Source organism: Wyeomyia smithii, chromosome 3 (genome assembly GCF_029784165.1).
Source record: "Wyeomyia smithii strain HCP4-BCI-WySm-NY-G18 chromosome 3, ASM2978416v1, whole genome shotgun sequence".
NCBI lineage: Eukaryota > Metazoa > Arthropoda > Insecta > Diptera > Culicidae > Wyeomyia > Wyeomyia smithii.
The window spans coordinates 84,575,994-84,596,100 of record NC_073696.1 but is presented as its reverse complement, the minus strand read 5'-3'; the positions used below and the strand labels follow the sequence as shown (position 1 = coordinate 84,596,100).

Here is a 20,107-nt window from a genome sequence, read left to right as displayed (position 1 = left end):
ACAGCCGATTAAGCACCGTCCATGCCAGATCAACTGTTGCTGCAAGTGGTGTGAAGAAATGCAGGAAGCGAAAAACGATTGTTTTGTTTTGAACGTTTTATGGATTTTGTGCAGAAGATAAATGGTCACGTTCAAACATGTTTCAACACGATCCGGATAGCCCTACATTCAATATAGTTAGAAGCACGCGAAAAATCCGTACTGTAACACATGCGGCACAATGAACAGAGCTTATGACCATATTTCCAACAGTAGCGCCATCATCATCGGCGGCAGCTTCAGGAAACTGTTGCCATGACATCGGTCTGGCTTGAACATCTTTTATACCACCCAATATCAGTGAACTCATTTACCGCTCCGCAGTGTAGTGATTTTAGTCATTTAACTTGCAAGGTTTTCCCGCTCAAATAGTTTGTTTACCTATTCGGCTCTATTCTTAAGCCACTCGCCTTTGTATTTGTTTATCCGGATTAAGGGCATCATCACACGAGTTCCAGTTTGTTTCATCATTTACACGCCAATCTATCTTTACTCATTTATCGGGTCATTATGACTGATTTGGCTGCCTGTGACCGTTGTGCCAAATCTGTAAAGAAGGAAGATGAACTGTTGAAATGCATGGGTTTTTGCGATCAAATCTGCCACATCCGCTGTGCTGGTCTTAACGGGCCGTTCATTAAGGTCGTCCGTGAAAAACACAACCTGTTTTGGATGTGCGATGAGTGTGTAAAATTGATGAAATACACCCGATTTAAAAATGTTGTTTCTTCCTTCGGGAGTGTGGTTGCCTCAGTCCTCGGCGATCAATTGCAGAGTTTCTCGGAGCTTAAAGATGAAATCGCTAAGAACAACCAACATGTAGCTAAACTTGCCGATAAGGTAAACTCAGCTACCCCGGTGCGAATACCAAATCGAGACCGTCCTGCTAAGCGTCGTCGTGGCGAGCCAGAGTCTCCAAACGAACCTGCGGTTGGTACCAGACACGTCGAAAATCAAGAGAGGCTTGTAGCTAAAACTCCACCTAATTTGTTTTGGGTGTACCTTTCACGTTTTCATCCCACCGTGACAATTGATGTCGTTGAAAAACTGGTCAGAGATGGTTTAGAGACACAAGACGCAACTAAAGTCGTCCCTCGGGTGAAAAAAGGTACCGACCTTCAGTCTCTTAACTTTGTCTCGTTCAAGGTCGGCGTCCCTCCGGAACATAAAGCCACTGCTTTGAGACCCGGTACATGGCCACTGGGGATTGTTTTTAGAGAATTCTCCGACACGCGAGCCAATTCTACTGTTTGGTCACCTCCCACCGCTTCCGTTTTTCTAGCCACTCCGGTGACTGTTCCTAACGACAACATTGCTACTGGAACCGCATCTGCTACCTCAGTAGCACAAGCTGCACCCGCCCCTTTTGGTGCAACTGCGTCAGATGCTGGTTTATCGGAAACTCCCGCAACAGTGGATCTTTGATCAATCACGCTCCATCATCACCGGGACGAAACGTTAACAGCATCATGGAAGTTCCTGACCCCACCGCCGCAGTTGAGCATTTCCCGCCAGCGTTCATCAGTCGTCCTGGTCCTGCGTGCGGGCTAGGGGAACGGAACTTCCAGACTGCTTTCTGCGGCAAGTATAAATCTGTCCACAATCATTCGAATGCTGATGCGCTCCGTGCTTCTAGCCGACCGACTGCCGACCCACTGCTTCGAGACGACCAATTTTCCGACTCCCACCAGCATGACAGTACTTATTAGGACAAGACCGAGACCTTCTCCAACTGACATATCACGTAACATTACACCGGACGCATCGATGTTGGCATTATGGATGCCTCTAACCTCCCCGCCGCAGTCGAGCCAATCCAGCCAGCGATCACCAGCCGTCCCGGTCCTGCGTGCGGATGCGAGGGACGAGGCATCCAAAACCCCAGAACAGGCAAGTGCGAAAACGCTAATTCCAGACCTCCCATTGATCCGCTACCCGCTTTCAGTCCGTCGACCAATCCGATGACAAATATCCTCCTTTACTACCAAAACGCGAGTGGTATCAACGCCAGTGTCTCCGACTACCTACTGGCTTGTGCTGACAGTCCATACGATATCATTGTACTGACCGAATCCTGGCTCGACAATCGTTCACTTTCGCGGCAAATCTTCGGGCCCAACTATGAAGTCTTCCGTTGTGACCGGAGCTCAAGAAATAGCCGTAAAACTTCAGGTGGTGGAGTTTTGATCGCAGTTCACCGCCAACTTAGTGCCTCTATCCTCGAGCGCGACGAGTGGTCGACTGCTGAGCAGGTGTGGGTGACAATCAAACTCTCGGATCGCACATTATACTTGTGTGCCATCTACATTCCTCCCGATCGGACTCGTGATTTAGATCTGATTCGCGTACACATGTCTTCGATTAATACCATTATTTCGATGACGTACGCTGTCGATGATGTGGTTGTTTTGGGTGATTTCAATTTGCCCGGCATTATTTGGCGAGTGTCGCCGAAACCCCCCGTTGCGGCGAAAAGGGGTGTGAACAACAAACCGTTTCATATCGAGCGAAAAGGGCCGAGCGAACAAAATGACAATCAGGATCTAAACATCCGTAAACGTCATCATTTTTTATCAGTTTCGATAGCAAGTGAAACCGCATATCAGTCGCGAGTTAATCAAACTTTGTATATTTAAACAAATAGTCGTTCCACAGTCCGGAACAAAAATTAGCAGCATAAATTCATTACGGCTCACCACGTAGTAAGTGGTATATATATATAAAGCAGGTTATAAGGCAAAGGTACGTTGTTGAAAATAGTTATAAATTATACTTATTTGTAACTTAACCTAAAACACACAGGAAATACTTACCGCTAATCGTTGTTCATCGCTGGTGGACCTGAAAAGAGAAGAAATAGGTTTCCTGAAAGGTAGAAGGGATTAATAAAAAGATTTCGGATATAAAAACCAAGAAACACTGAATAAGTAAGAAACATTATAAATATAGTTAACACTTCGTTAGAATTTAAAATATATTACAGCTTTGTAGCTGCTAAGTAAGCAACTAAAAAGACGGTGTTTGTTTCGACGTCGGGAACATTCTACAAAGTTATTCATCCTGAGTTGGATGATTCGTTACCCGTCGGAGGTTGCCGTTTCGGATACCACTTGGAAGAGGATTTTTTCAACGATTTACTACTGACAGGTTGGAGTGCAGCATCGAGTACGAAGTCGAAGTACAGTAAATAAAGTCAGTACACTATTTTATTCTGTCATCATCGTCGGTCGCGAGCTGCTGAATATAAGGATAGTAAATAAACATAGTTAGCTGTTAGGAGAATAGGCCCGCTCTCGAAATGTCAGACTTTAACGATAATTTACCCGGGGATGCGGCTTCCGTTACCAACGCAAAATATTGCAAAAAGTGCGATCGTATCGACGTGCAAGAAGGTATGGTGTGTTGCGACGTTTGTGATTCTTGGGTACACTTCCAGTGCGCGGGTGTGAGTGAATCTATCGCCGAACCGGATAGGAGTTGGAAGTGCAGTGATTGCATGGCAAACTGGGATGCAGCATCAAAGTCTGCTGTATCGTTCAATGAATCGTCGGTCAGCAAGAGCAGTAGGGTGTCACAGAAACTGCAGCTAAGTTTACAACTTCTCGAGGAGCAACAGAAGTTAAAGAAAAAGCGTATGGAAGAAGAGCGACGCATACGCAGGCTGGAAGAAGAAATAAGAATGAAACAGATTGACGACGAACAAGAATACTTGAGGCAAAAGTACGCTTTGCTGATGCAAATAGGAGAGGAAAAGGAATCGTGCAGTAGAAAAAGCGAAGTTAGTGTAAAGATTAGACGCGAGATGATGGAACAATGGCTCGCAACGGAGACCCAAAAGCATGCAGTAGGACAGTCGAAGCCATCTGCGTCTGGATTAAAGGGTACCTTGCCAGTTTCTGCCATCGGTGCAGTGACTTCGAACAATATGGTTCCACTCAACCAGGGTATGGTTTTGCTAGATCCAACGATTCAAATTCCCGGAGGTGGTGTTACAGCTCTAGCGAAATCTTACGAGTCGTTGGTAGTACCAACGATGTCCACAAGTACATCAAACAAAGCATCGGCTAATTCAACGATTCCAGTGACAGTAATGACGAGTGCGGGTGGAATTTTAGTCACTTCTGTTACTACAGCTCCAATCATGTCTTCGTTGATAGTTTCGATGGTGCCAACCGTGCAGTCAGTTCCTAGACAAACGGTGACGGGAATTCAACATCCGGTGCCGTTTTATTCAAATTCAGGAGCGAACGCAATAGGCTCAAGTATAACCGGTTTGATTACTTCTAACCCAGCACCGGCGGCGCACGGAAATTGCCCTGTCTTACCACCGATTAACCCAATGCAGTATTCAATAGCTTCTAATGGTCCTCCACAGTTGCCTTCAACCACTATCTCTGCAAGTCTGTTTCCGGGAATTCAAAGCTACCCAAACGCCTTCCCCGGTTATCCAGTATTATTTCCGTATACTGGACCATCTGTAGTACCGACATCTATGGTGGTCGATGGGGCTGGGATTAACCATTTAGTTGGTCCGTTGGGACCAACGTCGGCTAATGTTTTTCCGGGAATTCAAACCCATCCGGGACCAATCGAAGGAAATAGAGTTAACCCTTCAGTCGCATTGTCAGGACCGACCAATGCGCAACTGGCAGCTCGGCAAGTAATGCCCCGAGACTTACCGAAGTTCGTCGGAGAGCCCGAACAATGGCCTATTTTTTATAGTTCCTTCAAGAACACGGCTGAAGTCTGTGGATATACGGAAGCAGAGAATCTGGCCAGACTGCAGCTTAGCTTAGGAGGTTCCGCCTTGGAGGCAGTTAGAAGTCGCCTATTGCTACCCGCGTCTGTGCCATACGTAATGGAAACTTTACAAAAATTGTACGGAAGGCCAGAGATATTAATCAGTTCTCTACTAACCAAAGTGAGAAGCGTTCCTCCACCAAAGGCGGATAACTTAAGCACTATTGTGGCTTACGGATTGGTGATTCAAAACCTCGTCGATCATATTATATTGACTGATCAACAGGCGCACTTGTCGAACCCGATGCTGCTCCAGGAGCTGATCGATAAATTACCTGCCTCGCTGAAATTGCAGTGGGAAGCGTTCAAGCAGGCACACCTGCACGTTAACCTTGCGACGTTTAATACCTTTATGTCGGGCTTAGTAAATTTGGCGTCGGAGCTGAGTGTCGGAGTAGAGTCTGCGCAAAATTACAGCAAGCAGCATAAGGCGGAAAAGTTTAAGCCAAAGGAGAAGTTGTTCACTCACGCGAACGAGCTTCCCACATCAACGAAGGAAAACACAGTTGGGGAGATCTCATCTAAGCCTTGTTCGTTTTGCGAGAAGAATAGTCATCAGATTCTGAACTGCGTCAGTTTCAAATCGTTGGACATTGGTGGTCGTTGGAAGGCAATACGACAAAAGAATTTATGCCGGTTGTGTCTAATACCGCATAGAAAATGGCCATGCCGTTCGAAGAAGGAATGTGGAGTAGATGGATGCCGAGTTCGTCATAATATGTTGTTGCACAGTAGTCGGAATGAAGCCGTAGATGGCGCAAGATCCGCTGAGACCGTTCACCATAATCATCACCACACAAAATCATATTCGTTGTTCCGGTATCTCCCAGTTACGCTGTATGGAGACGGGAAGCAAGTCGAAACTTTCGCATTTCTAGATGATGGATCGTCATCAACGTTGCTTGAAGAAGAGATCGCGACACAGTTGGGTATCGAAGGTGAACCTGACAACTTATGGTTGAGTTGGACTGGGAAGATCAGCAGACAAGAGAAGACCTCCAAGCGGTTGAGCGTGAAGATATCCGGGTTTGGTAAGCAGAAACTATTCCAGCTGGGCAACGTACGGACCGTACGGGAGCTGGGGCTTCCCAGTCAAACGCTGAATTACAAAGAACTGTCGAGTACCTTTTCGCATCTGCAGGGACTTCCCGTTGCTAGTTATAACAATGCTAAACCAGGCATGATTATCGGTCTTGAGCACGTGAAGCTGCTCACTAGTTTAAAAATTCGCGAGGGCAGCTGCAGCGAACCGGTGGCCACTAAAACTAGGTTGGGGTGGTGCGTGTATGGGAGAAATTCCGGGGACAGAGGGTCCATGGAACAGCTTCACCTGCATGCTCGAGTTAGTATGAGCAATAGCGACTTGCATGACTCGATGCGAAAGTTTTTCGCTGTTGAAGATGCCGTAGTGACAAAACAGCTTGAAGCCGAGGAAGACAAGCGGGCACGCAGTATTCTGGAAGCAACCACGGTGCGGAAAGAAGCCCGTATGGAAGCGGGATTATTATGGCGTATAGATAACGTAAAATTTCCGGATAGTTTTCCGATGGCGGTAAGCAGGTTGAAAGGCCTGGAAAAACGGTTGGCTAAAGATCCTGAGCTTCGCAGGAAAGTGAATGAGCAGATAGAGAGCTACGAGAAGAAGCAGTACGTCCGTAAGGTGTCACCGGAGGAACTTAAACAAGTGAACCCCGAGCGTGTGTGGTACTTGCCGTTAGGAGTGGTAACGAATCCCAGGAAGCCAAACAAAATTCGGATGGTGTGGGATGCTGCTGCCAAGGCTAATGGTGTCTCATTCAACGACATGTTGCTAAAGGGTCCGGATCTACTGGTTTCGCTTGTGGAGGTGTTGCTGCGGTTTAGGGAAGGCAAGATTGCAGTGTGCTCAGATATCCCAGAAATGTTCTTGAGGATTCTGATTCGTGAGGAGGATAAGTGGTCCCAATGTTTTCTATGGCGCGCCAGTCCGGAAGATGAAGTGCAAATCTTTGTTATTAACGTCGCCATGTTTGGGGCAACTAGTTCTCCCTGCACAGCACAGTTCGTAAAGAACAAAAACGCACTTGATTACGCAGAACTTTATCCCAAAGCGGTAGATGCGATTATTAGGAACCACTACGTCGATGACTTTCTCAGCAGTGTCAATTCTGTGGAGGAAGCCGTACAGCTCGTCCGGCAAGTGCAGCTAATACACGCAGCCGGGGGGTTCGAGTTCGGAAAAATTCTATCCAGCTCACAGGAGGTGCTCGATCTACTCGGGGAGACTGGTACGCCTGACAGCAAGTCACTCAATTTAGAGAAGGAACGGGTCTACGCGCGAGTCCTGGGCGTGGTATGGGTTCCCAGGGCGGATCACTTCACTTTCGACCGAACGGGGCTCGAAGGAATTTTAGAAGGCGGAATGATTCCAACGAAGCGCCAAGTTTTGCGCACAGTTATGAAATTATATGATCCGCTGGGATTCGTAGCGCACTTTGTAGTGCAAGGAAAAATATTGATGCAAGAAATCTGGCGAACGGGTACTAACTGGGACGAGCCCATATCAGAGTCTTTGCACAACATGTGGAGTAGGTGGATCGAGGTGTACCTGACGATCAGCGAGGTGAGGGTTCCCCGATGCTTTCTTGGTCATCTTTTGCCGGAGGAAATCGACGAAATCGAACTACATGTGTTTACGGACGCGAGCGTATCGTCCTGTGCTTGTGTGGCCTATCTGAGGATGTCGTATAGCGGAGGCGGCTGGTGTTCGCTGGTTGCAGCAAAGACAAAAGTTGCGCCACTTCGGGCGCTCTCAATCCCCCGCTTGGAGCTTGAGGCTGCCATGATGGGATCACGCTTGTTGCAGAAAATTCGTACGGCACTTACCCTCAACATTCGAAGACACTTTCTGTGGACGGATTCAGCTACAGTGCTCGCATGGCTCCGCTCAGACAGTCGTCGATATCACCAATTCGTTTCTTTCCGGGTTGGAGAAATTCTTTCACTCACAAGCGTGGACGAATGGCGCTATGTACCATCGAAGCTCAATGTTGCGGACGACGCCACAAAGTGGAACTCGGGACCCTCATTTGACCCAGAAAACCGTTGGTACCAGGGACCACCGTTTCTACGAAACCCAAAAGAGCAGTGGCCTGGGCAGTCAGTAGTGGAGGATGAAGCGGACGTAGCATGCGAAGAACTACGTTTAGTAGGCGTACATCAAGCGGCCGAGGAAGTAATTCGTGTCGAGCGCTTTTCCAATTGGGATCGTTTGCTTAGAGCGATGGCTTATGTTCACCGGGCAGTCAGGATCTGGAAGCGAACTCTAGGGAGAAAAAGTCGACGGCATATCCTGGATCAGGAAGATATCGTGAAGGCGATGGAAACACTTTGGCGCCAAGCACAGAGTCAGGCTTATGTGGAGGAGGTTCACGCGCTAAACCAAGGTCGCAGCGTAGGCAGAAGTAGCCCACTGTACCCCCTAGTTCCGTTTATTGACGAGCACGGAGTCGTACGCGTCGGAAGTCGGATTGGAAGCGCACCGCACATTCCCTACGCAACAAAGTATCCCGTAGTGCTGCCGAGAGATCATCGCATTACCTTCCTACTGGTACAGTCGGTTCATCGCCGGTTCTTGCATGCTAACGGAGAAACTGTTTCTAACGAGCTGCGGCAAGAGTTTTACATCCCGAAGCTTCGGGTGTTCGTGAAAAAAGTAAGTCGAAGTTGTCAGTACTGCAAGGTGAAGAAATCAGCTCCCAGGCCACCATTGATGGGACCTCTGCCGAAAGTACGCCTAACCCCATTCATTCGGCCATTCACGTTCGTCGGTGTAGATTACATGGGACCCCTCGAAGTAAGAGTTGGACGCTGCGTCGCAAAACGGTGGATTTGTTTGTTTACATGCCTCACGGTGCGAGCAGTCCATCTGGAGCTGGTCCACAGTCTTTCGTCTGCATCTTGCGTGATGGCATTCAGAAGATTTGTAGCCAGGCGGGGAGCTCCACAGGAGGTATTTTCGGACAACGGAACAAATTTTGTGGGAGCCAATCGCCAGTTGTCAGAGGAGAAGCAGAAAATTCGGGACATTGTTCAAGACTGCGCCGCCACATTTACCAATGCAAATACTCAGTGGCATTTTAACGTTCCTGCGGCTCCGCATATGGGAGGACCATGGGAACGCATGGTGAAGTCGGTGAAGGTAGCGATGAAAGCTGTGTCGGATAGCACACGTCACCCTAGCGACGAGGTGTTGGAGACCATCATGCTGGAGGCCGAGGCAATTGTCAACTCACGACCGCTGACTTATGTTTCTTTGGAGGCAGAAGACGACGAAGCGCTCACCCCAAACCACTTCCTTCTATACGGACGGACTGGGTTGAAGCAACCGATAACGGAACCTGTTCAGGGAAACATTCTGCGAGACAGCTGGAAACTAGCGCAGCATATCATCGACGATTTCTGGCGCAGATGGGTGCGGGAATATCTCCCGATGTTGACGAGGCGAACGAAGTGGTTCGAAGCAGTGAAACCGTTGAAACCAGGTGATCTAGTCGTGATCGTCGACGAACAGGCGAGAAACCGATGGGAACGAGGGCGTGTACTGGAGACGTTTCCAGACAAACCCGGGCAAGTTAGACGTGCCACAGTGCAGACAGCTAGAGGAGTGCTTGCTCGACCCGCGGTAAAGCTGGCGGTACTGGACGTCACCGGCAAAGCGGATACGGATGTAGTGACTCCGGAAACGGAAGTGGTTCACGGGTCGGGGAATGTCGCCGAAACCCCCCGTTGCGGCGAAAAGGGGTGTGAACAACAAACCGTTTCATATCGAGCGAAAAGGGCCGAGCGAACAAAATGACAATCAGGATGTAAACATCCGTAAACGTCATCATTTTTTATCAGTTCCGATAGCAAGTGAAACCGCATATCAGTCGCGAGTTAATCAAACTTTGTATATTTAAACAAATAGTCGTTCCACAGTCCGGAACAAAAATTAACAGCATAAATTCATTACGGCTCACCACGTAGTAAGTGGTATATATATAAAGCAGGTTATAAGGCAAAGGTACGTTGTTGAAAATAGTTATAAATTATACTTATTTGTAACTTAACCTAAAACACACAGGAAATACTTACCGCTAATCGTTGTTCATCGCTGGTGGACCTGAAAAGAGAAGAAATAGGTTTTCCTGAAAGGTAGAAGGGATTAATAAAAAGATTTCGGATATAAAAACCAAGAAACACTGAATAAGTAAGAAACATTATAAATATAGTTAACACTTCGTTAGAATTTAAAATATATTACAGCTTTGTAGCTGCTAAGTAAGCAACTAAAAAGACGGTGTTTGTTTCGACGTCGGGAACAGCGAGAAAGAGGTAATGGCTTCATGTACGTCGATCCTGGCTCGTCTACGTTGCCACCAACCACCAGCGAACTGCTAGATTGCTACAGCACTGCCACTCTCCAACAGTGCAATAAAATAACCAATGAAAACGGACGTTTTTTGGATCTCTGTTTCGCTACTGTACGCTGCCAAGCCCCAGAAGTGACGCTGGCTCCTTGTCCACTCGTTAAACACGTTCCTCATCACCCGGCCCTGCTTATGGCAGTCCATCAGAGAGTCTCTCACAACACGATTTCGGCACCGACAACCGTTTATTACGATTTTGTCCGCGCCGATTTTGATAGTATTAACGCATCACTAGCTGAAATCGATTGGGATGTTGTCTTGGACACGAACGACGTAGATACTGCCGCCTCAACTCTCTCCCACATTTTAAATTACGCCATAGATCGACACGTCCCAAAAAGGACCATCTCCGTCCAACAGAAATTGCCCTGGTTGAACCCCACATTACGACGCCTTAAATCGGAGAGAAAAGCAGCCCTGAGAAGGTTCTCTAGATACAGAACACTACCTCTACGGAACCACTACTTATCGATTAATACCCGCTACAAACAATTAAGTCGCTACTGTTTTCGAAGCTTCCTTCGTAATGTCGAGCGTAGGCTCAAACGCAACCCCAAATCGTTTTGCAAATATGTTAGCGAACAGCGTAAAGATGATGGCCTTCCTTCGAGTATGCACTTAGACGGTGTCACTGCGAACTCTGTCGAGCAAATCTGCCATTTGTTTTCGCGAAAATTTTCTAGAGTATTTGTGAACGAACGGGTTACGACGGATGAAATTAGGACCTGTACAGAACGTGTCTCCTTTCTTGGCGGTGCACTGACTAACCTTTCCATTGACGATAGCGCGGTAACATTGGCCGCCTCGAAACTCAAGTCTTCCTTGTCCGCTGGACCAGACGGCATTCCATCCGTTTTCCTTAAAAAATGCATTGGTAGTCTGGCTTCCCCGATGAGTCGTCTATTCGCTCAATCAATTCGCACTGGCGTCTTTCCCTCGGTCTGGAAATCGGCGTACATGTTTCCAGTGCACAAGAAAGGCCATGAAAGTAACATCGACAACTACCGTGGAATCTCCGCACTTTGCTCCATATCGAAACTCTTCGAGCTCGTTGTGTTTGAACCTACTTTCTCGTTCTTCAAGCAGTACATCGTCGACGAACAACACGGGTTCATGCCTAAGCGATCAACGGCCACAAATCTCCTGACGCTCACATCCTACGTAATGGACAGCTTTGACGACCACTCTCAGACGGACGTCATCTACACGGACCTATCCGCCGCTTTCGATAAACTGAACCACCGAATCGCCGTGGCTAAACTGGCAAAGCTTGGCATCGGAGGCCCACTGCTTCACTGGTTTCAGTCGTATTTGTCTGACCGGCGTTTAGTTGTGAACATTAATGGAGTTTTTTCGACATCTTTTTCCGCTCACTCAGGCATTCCACAAGGCAGTCATCTCGGGCCTTTTATATTCCTGATTTACTTAAACGACGTCAATTTTCGACTCCAAGGCCCTCGGCTGTCATTCGCTGACGACCTTAAACTGTTTGCCAAGGTAAAAACTCCGTCAGTTGCCGCAGCGCTCCAGAACCAGTTAAGGGTTTTTGCAGAATGGTGCGCGGACAACCGCATGCAATTGAACGTTGACAAATGCGAGATAATAACATTCTCCAGAAAGCGTAGTCCACTGAATTTCAACTACAATTTGTCAAATACACCTCTGCGACGCACAAACTGTGTGAAAGATTTGGGAGTATTGCTTGACTCAAAGCTAAGCTTCAAACAACATATGACATTCATCATTGACAAGGCTAGCAGAAACTTGGGATTTATTATGCGTATCGCCAAAAACTTCAACGACATCTATTGCCTGAAGGCACTGTATTGCGCTTTGGTGCGCTCCAACTTGGAATACTGCGCTTCAGTGTGGAATCCCTACTACCTGAATGGAGTAAACAGAATCGAGTCAGTGCAACGAAGATTTGTTCGCTTTGCGCTCAGAAGACTTCCGTGGAACGACCCTTTTCGACTACCTAGCTACGAACAGCGATGCAGACTCATCGACTTGGATACACTGCAAATCCGTCGGGACATATCCAGGGCAATATTCGTCGCGGACGTGCTTACCTCACGAATAGATTGTCCGGCAATTCTCGAGCAACTAAATGTTTACGTAAGACCACGCATGTTGCGAAATAGCCTATTCTTTCACGTTCAGAATAGGGGAACGAACTACAGTAGCTTCAGCACGATAACCGGTCTCCAGCGCCATTTTAATCGTTTCGCTACAAGCTTCGATTTCGACACCAGCCGCGAGATGCTGAAGACCCGCTTTCTGACTTTAGCACGTAATTTTTAGGTACAATCATTTGGGCCACAAGGCCTGTTGATGTAATTTTTACAAATAAACAAATAAACAAAGGGATGCGAAAACTATCAGTAAGTACTGATAGTTATCAGTAACAACAAATATCATTAACTATCTGTAAAGTTTTTCTTCTACTGATATTGTCTGAATTTTTTTTTGTAGGAGAGGTACTCTACAGTCATATAATTTTCATATAGGCGCAACTAAGAAAATTTTCAGGGGGGCTGTTTTTACTAGCTTTTCATTGAAAAAAATCTCGATAAACGTTCAGCGGAACGTTACTTTGCGTGTGTCAAACATGTAAAATTGCATTACATGGGGGTGGATGTGTATTACTTACTTTACTTACTTTTTTGGCTAACGGACCGTTCACCGGTCCAGGGCCGAACGAATTAGAGATGTCCATCTTCTTCTGTCTTGAGCAGCCGTTCTCCAGTCTCCCCGTACACCAGCAGATCGTGCATCTTCTTCCACCGCGCACATCCACCGCGTGCGAGGCCTACCACGGAGTCGACGGCCTCTTCCTGGTTCTCTACTGAAGATAGTTTTGGCGGCTCTCTCGTCAGGCATCCTGGCTACATGTCCAGCCCACTGCAGCCTGCCCCGCTGTATTACCTTCACTATATCAGCATGTTTGTATACCTGGTACAACTCGTGATTCATGCGTCTGCGCCACACTCCGTCTTCCAGTTTACCGCCAAGTATCGATCGCAGAATTTTACGCTCAAAAACTCCGAGCACTCGTCGATCAGCTTCCTTCAGCGTCCATGCTTCATGTCCGTAAAGGGCCACCGGGAGTATCAGCGTCCTATACAGCGCTAGTTTTGTGCGAGTTTGCAAACTACGGGACCTTAGCTGGTTACGCAGTCCGTAGAAAGCCCTGTTCGCAGCTGCAACTCGTTGTTTCACTTCACGGCTCATATCGTTGTCACATGTCACAAGCGTACCAAGATAAACGAATTCGTCAACCACTTCAAATCGTTCCCCATCTATCTCCACCTCAGCACCAACACCACGGGGACTCCCACGCTTTCTGCCAGCTACCATGTACTTCGTTTTGGCAGAGTTAATGACAAGTCCCAATCTCGCTGCTTCTCTCTTAAAAGGTACGAAGGCCTCCTCCACGGCCTTACGGTTGATACCGATGATATCGACGTCGTCCGCAAAGCCAAGAAGCATGTGAGATTTTGTGATGATCGTACCGTTTCTTTCGACGTTTGCTCTTCGTACTGCACCCTCAAGAGCGATGTTAAACAGTAGGTTGGAGAGCGCATCCCCCTGCTTCAGTCCATCCAACGTTACGAACGCGGCTGATGTCTCGCCAGCTATCCGCACACACGATTTTAATCCCTCCAGTGTCATACGACTCAGCTTTATTAGTTTCGCAGGGAAACCGTGTTCCAGCATGATCTGCCACAGCTCGTTTCTTTTCACTGAGTCGTATGCCGCCCTGAAGTCCACAAAAAGATGGTGAGTCGATAAGTTGTACTCCCGGAACTTATCGAGGATCTGTCGCAGGGTGAAAATTTGATCCGTCGTGGAACGCCGTTGTCGGAAACCAGCCTGGTATTCGCCAACAAAAGATTCCGCTAGCGGTCTCAATCTGAAGAACAGGATACGGGAGAGCACTTTATATGCGGAGTTGAGCAACGTTATCCCTCGATAGTTGCCACAATCCAATCGATGGCCCTTCTTATAGATAGGGCATATGAGGCCTTCCAACCAGTCGTTCGGCATTTGTTCGTCCGCCCAGATTCTTAGTATTATCTGGTGGACCGCATAGTACAGCCGCTCGCTTCCCGCTTTTAGAAGTTCGGCCGGGATACCGTCCTTACCAGCGGCCTTGCCGTTTTTCAGCTCATTAATCGCCTTTTTCACCTCCTCCTGTGTTGGTGGCTCCACAGCTTGTTCGTCACTCATAATCGTCATCCTGTTCCTGCTCTGCTCATCCGGTACCTCACCGTTCAATAGCGCCTGAAAATGCTCCTTCCACCTGGCTGCAACCGTCGGTTTATTAGTAAGCAGGTTGCCGTCCTTGTCATTACACGTGACCGGCACCGGAAAATTCCTGCTTCTGACTCTGTTGACAGTTCTATAGAATCTCCGCACGTCGTTTTGAGCATAGCTGTCCTCTGCGCTGGCGAGCACCTGCTCCTCGTACTCGCGCTTCTTCCGACGGTGGGTTCTATTTTCAGCAGCTCTTGCCACCCTGTACCTCTCTCTGTTCTGACGCGTAGCCGCAGTGAGCATGCGGCTCCTGGCACGGTTCTTCTCATCTGTCGCTCTCTGGCACTCGGCATCGAACCAGCCGTTAGGCTGCCTTCCACGCGTTGTACCTACCACCTCTCTCGCAGTCGTTTCGATGGCGCCATGAATACTGCTCCACAGCCCATTTATGTCTTCCACTACTTCCTCCTGCTGTTCTGCAATCCGTTGATCAAGCTCTCTGGCGTATTCTGCTGCCACGCCATCAGCTTTCAACCGCTGAATGTTGAAACGCGTCGTCCTCTCTGTGCGAGATTTCAGCACGTTCGACAACCGTACGCGGATCTTACAAACGACGAGATAATGGTCAGAGTCAATGTTTGGTCCCCGAAAAGACCTAACATCAGTAACATCCGAAAAGTGCCGACCGTCAATCAGTACGTGATCGATCTGGGAGCAGGCTTCTCCATTTGGATGCCTCCAGGTGTGTTTCCGAATATTCAAACGTGGAAAATAGGAGCTACATATGGCCATTCCTCTGGCCGCGGCAAAGTATATCAGCCTCAGGCCGTTTTCATTGGTTGACGAGTGGAGGCTATGCCTTCCAATGACCGGACGGAAGAATTCCTCCCTCCCAACCTGTGCGTTTGCGTCTCCGATGACGACTTTTACGTCGTGTTTTGGGCACTCGTCATAGATTCGCTCAAGCTTGTCATAGAACTCATCTTTGACTTCATCGGATTTGTCGTTTGTCGGTGCGTAGGTGTTGATTAAACTGTAGTTGAAGAATTTGCCCTTAATCCTCAACACGCATATACGGTCATCTACGGGCCTCCACCGGATGACTCTTGTTTTCTGATTTCCCAGCACTACGAAACCGACGCCCCGTTCCGCTGCTTTGCCGCCACTGTAGTAGATGTGGTACTTGAAAGAAGTGCGTGCAATAGGGTCTACTGCACGGAATTCCCTTTCTCCGGAATTTGGCCACCGAACCTCCTGAATCGCTGCGATTTCGACTCCCTGCCGCTGTAGTTCTCGAGCAAGCAAGCCAGCCCGCGCCGGTTCATTGAGAGATCGGACGTTCCAAGTACCCAATTTCCAATCGTTTACCTTAATCTATTTCCGTGTTCGTAGCCTAGGTCTTTGCCGATTGATCCGTTCCGTATTTCTAAAATCGTTGTTCGTGGTTGATGAAAGGTTTCGGTATGCTACCTTACCAGGGTCGCGATACCTACATCCTGCTGATGGGGCTGCCATCTTAGGTGTAGCTGGCGGGATACAGCATTCCATAATTCAGCCGCCCGCTCCGGGTCAGACGCTGTTGTACGCCGCCCCTATGGGGATACAGCCGCGTACGACCCCCTTCCCAGTCAGCATACAACCATAGTTTCCACCGGGGTTGGTTACCCGATCTCCGCTAAGGTTACTCGTATTCCGGTCGGCACCACGTGGAGGTTGGGATAGGAGTTGCTGGACAGAGGTGAATGGCTACATTAGGGTCTCAAGTTACACGTGTCCAGCCATTGCCAACCGGATGGGTATTGTAAATTGCCAAATTCCGCGTTATGTAATATTTGAATGGTTCCTTATGTGAATATTTTTCACTGTCACATAAATCATGCAAAATAACAGAAAATGAATAAGTACAGGAAATTTCACGTAACAATAATGTGAAAAACATTTTGAGTGTTTCATCGCATTTTTATCCGCCCGTCTGTGTTTAACACTGTCTATAGTGATGTCAGCGTACACTCAAAGAAATCGACACGACATTATAAAGTGTTTTGCACTTGATTTCGCCCTACTGGTCAAAACATATAGAATTCATATGCGAAACACTTTAGAATTATTTATCGTGCAACACCTCATTTCCAAAAGGAAAACACTTTCAATTCTCGTGTTATGACATATCTCGCTAAACATGTGAAAAGGGCCCATGTGCCATATGTAAACAAGCCACAATTTCACGTTTTTCAATGAATACAAGCTTAATCTACTCGTACAAATAAGATTTTTTGATAAAAAGTGAATTCTTTTATCAATAAATCTTATTTACTTCTCTGTTGAAGAAGCCTGTAAAGCAAACAAAAAAATTTAATTAATTTAATTGTATTAATCAATGTTTAAGTAAACAAATACTTGCCTCTAGCGTAAAGATGCTTTCATCAGAATCTCTGTGATCTTGTGCTAGAAGAACGAAATAAGATTAGAATTGGATTCTTTTACGTGACATAAATAACTTACCTTGCAAACATTTACAAATTTAGTCCGGAAAATCGTCGAGCTTCTAAGCCGTATGACACTCGCTGACTTTTCATCTGTCGCCATTTTTCTACTTTTCATCACAAACGGCACTTCATTTGACACATAAAAACAAAACAAATCAACCGAAAGTGTTTCGCACATGATAGTCACTGTGATGAAACAGTGGGGCAGATTCAAGTGCAATTCACTTGAAAGGGATGTTGGAATCATACGTAAATGAAGTGCGGCTCATGGATGTAAGTTGATGTGTGCGACAACTTGAAACGAAAGTGAAAAATGATTGAATTCGATAAAAAAAATTCTTCGAAGAACAATACGGAGTTATTTTCATATCCAATTGATGAAACACTTGGATGGAGCGTGCGCAGTTTTTTCAGTGTAATGTGCATGTGTGTCAGATTATGTTGTGTTAGATGGTTAGATTAGTGATGGGAAATATCGCCCAAAACGTACATCGATAACAATCGATAATTCCGGGGGTTTTATCGATATTATCGATAAGTATCGATAATTTGACAGCTAACGTTTGCGGTAAAAAAATTTTTTTTCAGATGATGAAAAAAAAACTATTTCAGATGGTGATGAAAAAGAAACTATGACAGATAATTGAGTTGGATGAATTTCCCATGCAAGGTTATCATGTTAGCTTCCTCACAAAAAAATATTACGTCCTTGCGTGCGGCCTTCCGGCAGTTAACCGTAACATTTGCCATGGCGGACGAAAACATGCGTGAAGCCATGTTTTTAAGCTCTTTCTTCGTTTTTTTTATTAATTCCTCCTCCGTTTTCGCGACAAAATTGTTGGAATAGATCTTGCGCTTCAAGTTTGCCCAGAAATTCTCGATGGGAAGCATGTGGGGGACATTGGGCGGATTCACCGACTTCGGTACCACATCGATATTCAGCCGCTCCATCTCCTCCTACGATCGCTTCGAGTAGTTGGCCGACGTCAAATCTGGCCAGAACACCGTCTCTTCGCGCTTATGGTATTTCTTGATGAACGACGCAACGTCTGTCAGGCACTTCGTACTATAAATTTCCCCGTTCACGGCCAGCCCGGAGCGAAAGAAGAGTAACTTTGACATCCCTTTCTCGCTGATTGTCAGCCACAGCCGCACCTTCTTGGGGAACTTGGTCTGTGAAATAAACTTTACCTCGGTGCTCACTTCCTTCGTGGGGGAGGTAAAATACGAAGAACCCTGCTAGTCGTTGCCATCCAGGGTGAGACAGGTCTAGTCGTTCATCACCACTGCCACGTAGCGATTCGCCGGGAAAATCGACTTGACCATCTTATTCAACCGCTGTCGCTGCGTCATTGCCTGCAGCTCCGAGACCAGTGGTCGGGACTGCAGCTTCTTGTATGCATGTCCATGTTCTCCAGATACTTTTTCACTGTTTTAGAGCATGCACCAACCTCTCGGCCAAGTGCACGCAGCGATTTAGCCACTTTTCCCTCGGTCTTCCTCTTCAGCATCCTTTTGGTTATCAGCAAGCTTCTTGTCACTCAGGGTCGTTGGCCGACCAGAACCGGGTTTTCTTTCGATGCTCTGATCATTGTCCAATAGTGTCAAAATGTTGTAGATGCCAGAACCGGCATACCCGGCGTCCACAAAGTGCCGCACGATGTCTGTTTTTGACGCCATTTTGAAACCCATGAAATCGGGAATTTTTTGTCCATTTTTTTACCGCAAACGTTATTGCGGTTATAGTAATGGCCCAAACAGAATGGATACGTTTGCGTTGCGTTGGCGTCAATTTGACAGTAAATGTATGGGCTAACTGTCAAATTGCCGCAAACGCAGCCGCAACGTATCCATTGTGTTAAGGCCTTGAATGACAAATCTTACGATACTGCGAATGATAATTCAAACTACCGGACGAGTTAAACAGTTTGTTTTGGAAAGTCTTTGAGTTTTACGCCGGGAGTGCTTTCTACGGAGTAGTTTCAAGCCGAAGTTCATTTTGAAGGTTGTGTAATAAGAGAAATAATTGAAGCAGGCAAAATTCTATCAATTTTTAAATGGCCAAAACTTCACGAAAAATGAATCAATTCAGACAAAACAGGTTTCATTTTACTGGAAAACTGTCCTAGATTCCTAGTATAACTTGAGAACTGGACGTGACCAAGGGTCACTGGAAATGTTTCAGATTTCCGGAGTGTGTGCCAAAGTGTAAATTTTTGCAACGCGTAGAACTTTTTCTGACATTCTGTTTCACATAGGTTTATATGTTGTCAATAAATCAGAATTTATTTCAGGTTCATTGGTAGCCAAAGATTGAAAATTCGCCAAGGAATCATCAAGGTATGAATTTATTAAGTATGGGTGTTGATTTTGGCGGTTTTTTCCCTGTTGGGTACTAATTTTCTTTGAGCTTGCAGCACTCTAGCAGAATTCAATCGAACATTGTGGGTGTGTAGGTCTTATTAAACCAAGCAACTTTGCAAACTTGCGTTTGAAAATTTATCTGGATTAACATTTAAAAAGGTCAGATTGAAAGTTGAGACCATGATAATTGTTAGTCAAAATTTCGATCATCATGTGACAAATTTCAGGAACTCATTGCTGAAAATTGCACTCTTCAGGTTGGGTAAGTTCATCGAAGCAGTCCCAATTGTTTGCATGCTTTGGTTGGAAAAAAATTTCAAGAATAAATGTTAACATGTGTACCGTTTTTTGAACCCGTTTGTCCCGTTTTTATCCCGAGAAAATCTGGTCAGCCTACTTCAAAAATATAAAAAAATGAGTTTAAGATCCTACTCTGAAAAAAATATAATTTTAAAAACAAAAAATGATTTTAGAAAATATCGGTGATCTCAGATTTTTTTGAATGAAGTATTTTAGATAGACAATTTAGTTGCCTAAAACGTTCTATGCGTTGCAAAAATGTACACTTTGACACACACTCTTGAAATCCGAAACATTTTCGGTGTAGGATGGTCACACCAAGTTCCCAAGTAATACTAATATAATACTGTTTGCCAGTGGAATGAAACTGGTTATCAAAATTGATTCATTTTTCGTAAAGTTCTGGCCATT

At 46.4% G+C, this 20,107-nt stretch overlaps 2 protein-coding genes across 2 annotated transcripts; both read left to right on the top strand.

Annotated features, from left to right (window-relative positions):
- Positions 1 to 549: 549 nt before the first annotated feature.
- Positions 550 to 1,464, top strand: LOC129728375 (uncharacterized). Its single transcript, XM_055686813.1, has one exon. The coding sequence runs from the start codon at positions 550 to 552 to the stop codon at positions 1,462 to 1,464; it is 915 nt and encodes a 304-aa protein (XP_055542788.1).
- A 1,873-nt stretch (positions 1,465 to 3,337) lies between these two features.
- LOC129728374 (uncharacterized) lies at positions 3,338 to 9,676 on the top strand. The gene has a single exon (XM_055686812.1). It carries the CDS (start codon positions 3,338 to 3,340, stop codon positions 9,674 to 9,676), a length of 6,339 nt encoding a protein of 2,112 aa, XP_055542787.1.
- Positions 9,677 to 20,107: the final 10,431 nt, after the last annotated feature.

Bases quoted from the DNA above. Each gene is read 5' to 3' on its own strand.
- LOC129728375 (XM_055686813.1), top strand. From the start codon at position 550: ATGACTGATTTGGCTGCCTGTGACCGTTGTGCCAAATCTGTAAAGAAG.
- LOC129728374 (XM_055686812.1), top strand. From the start codon at position 3,338: ATGTCAGACTTTAACGATAATTTACCCGGGGATGCGGCTTCCGTTACC.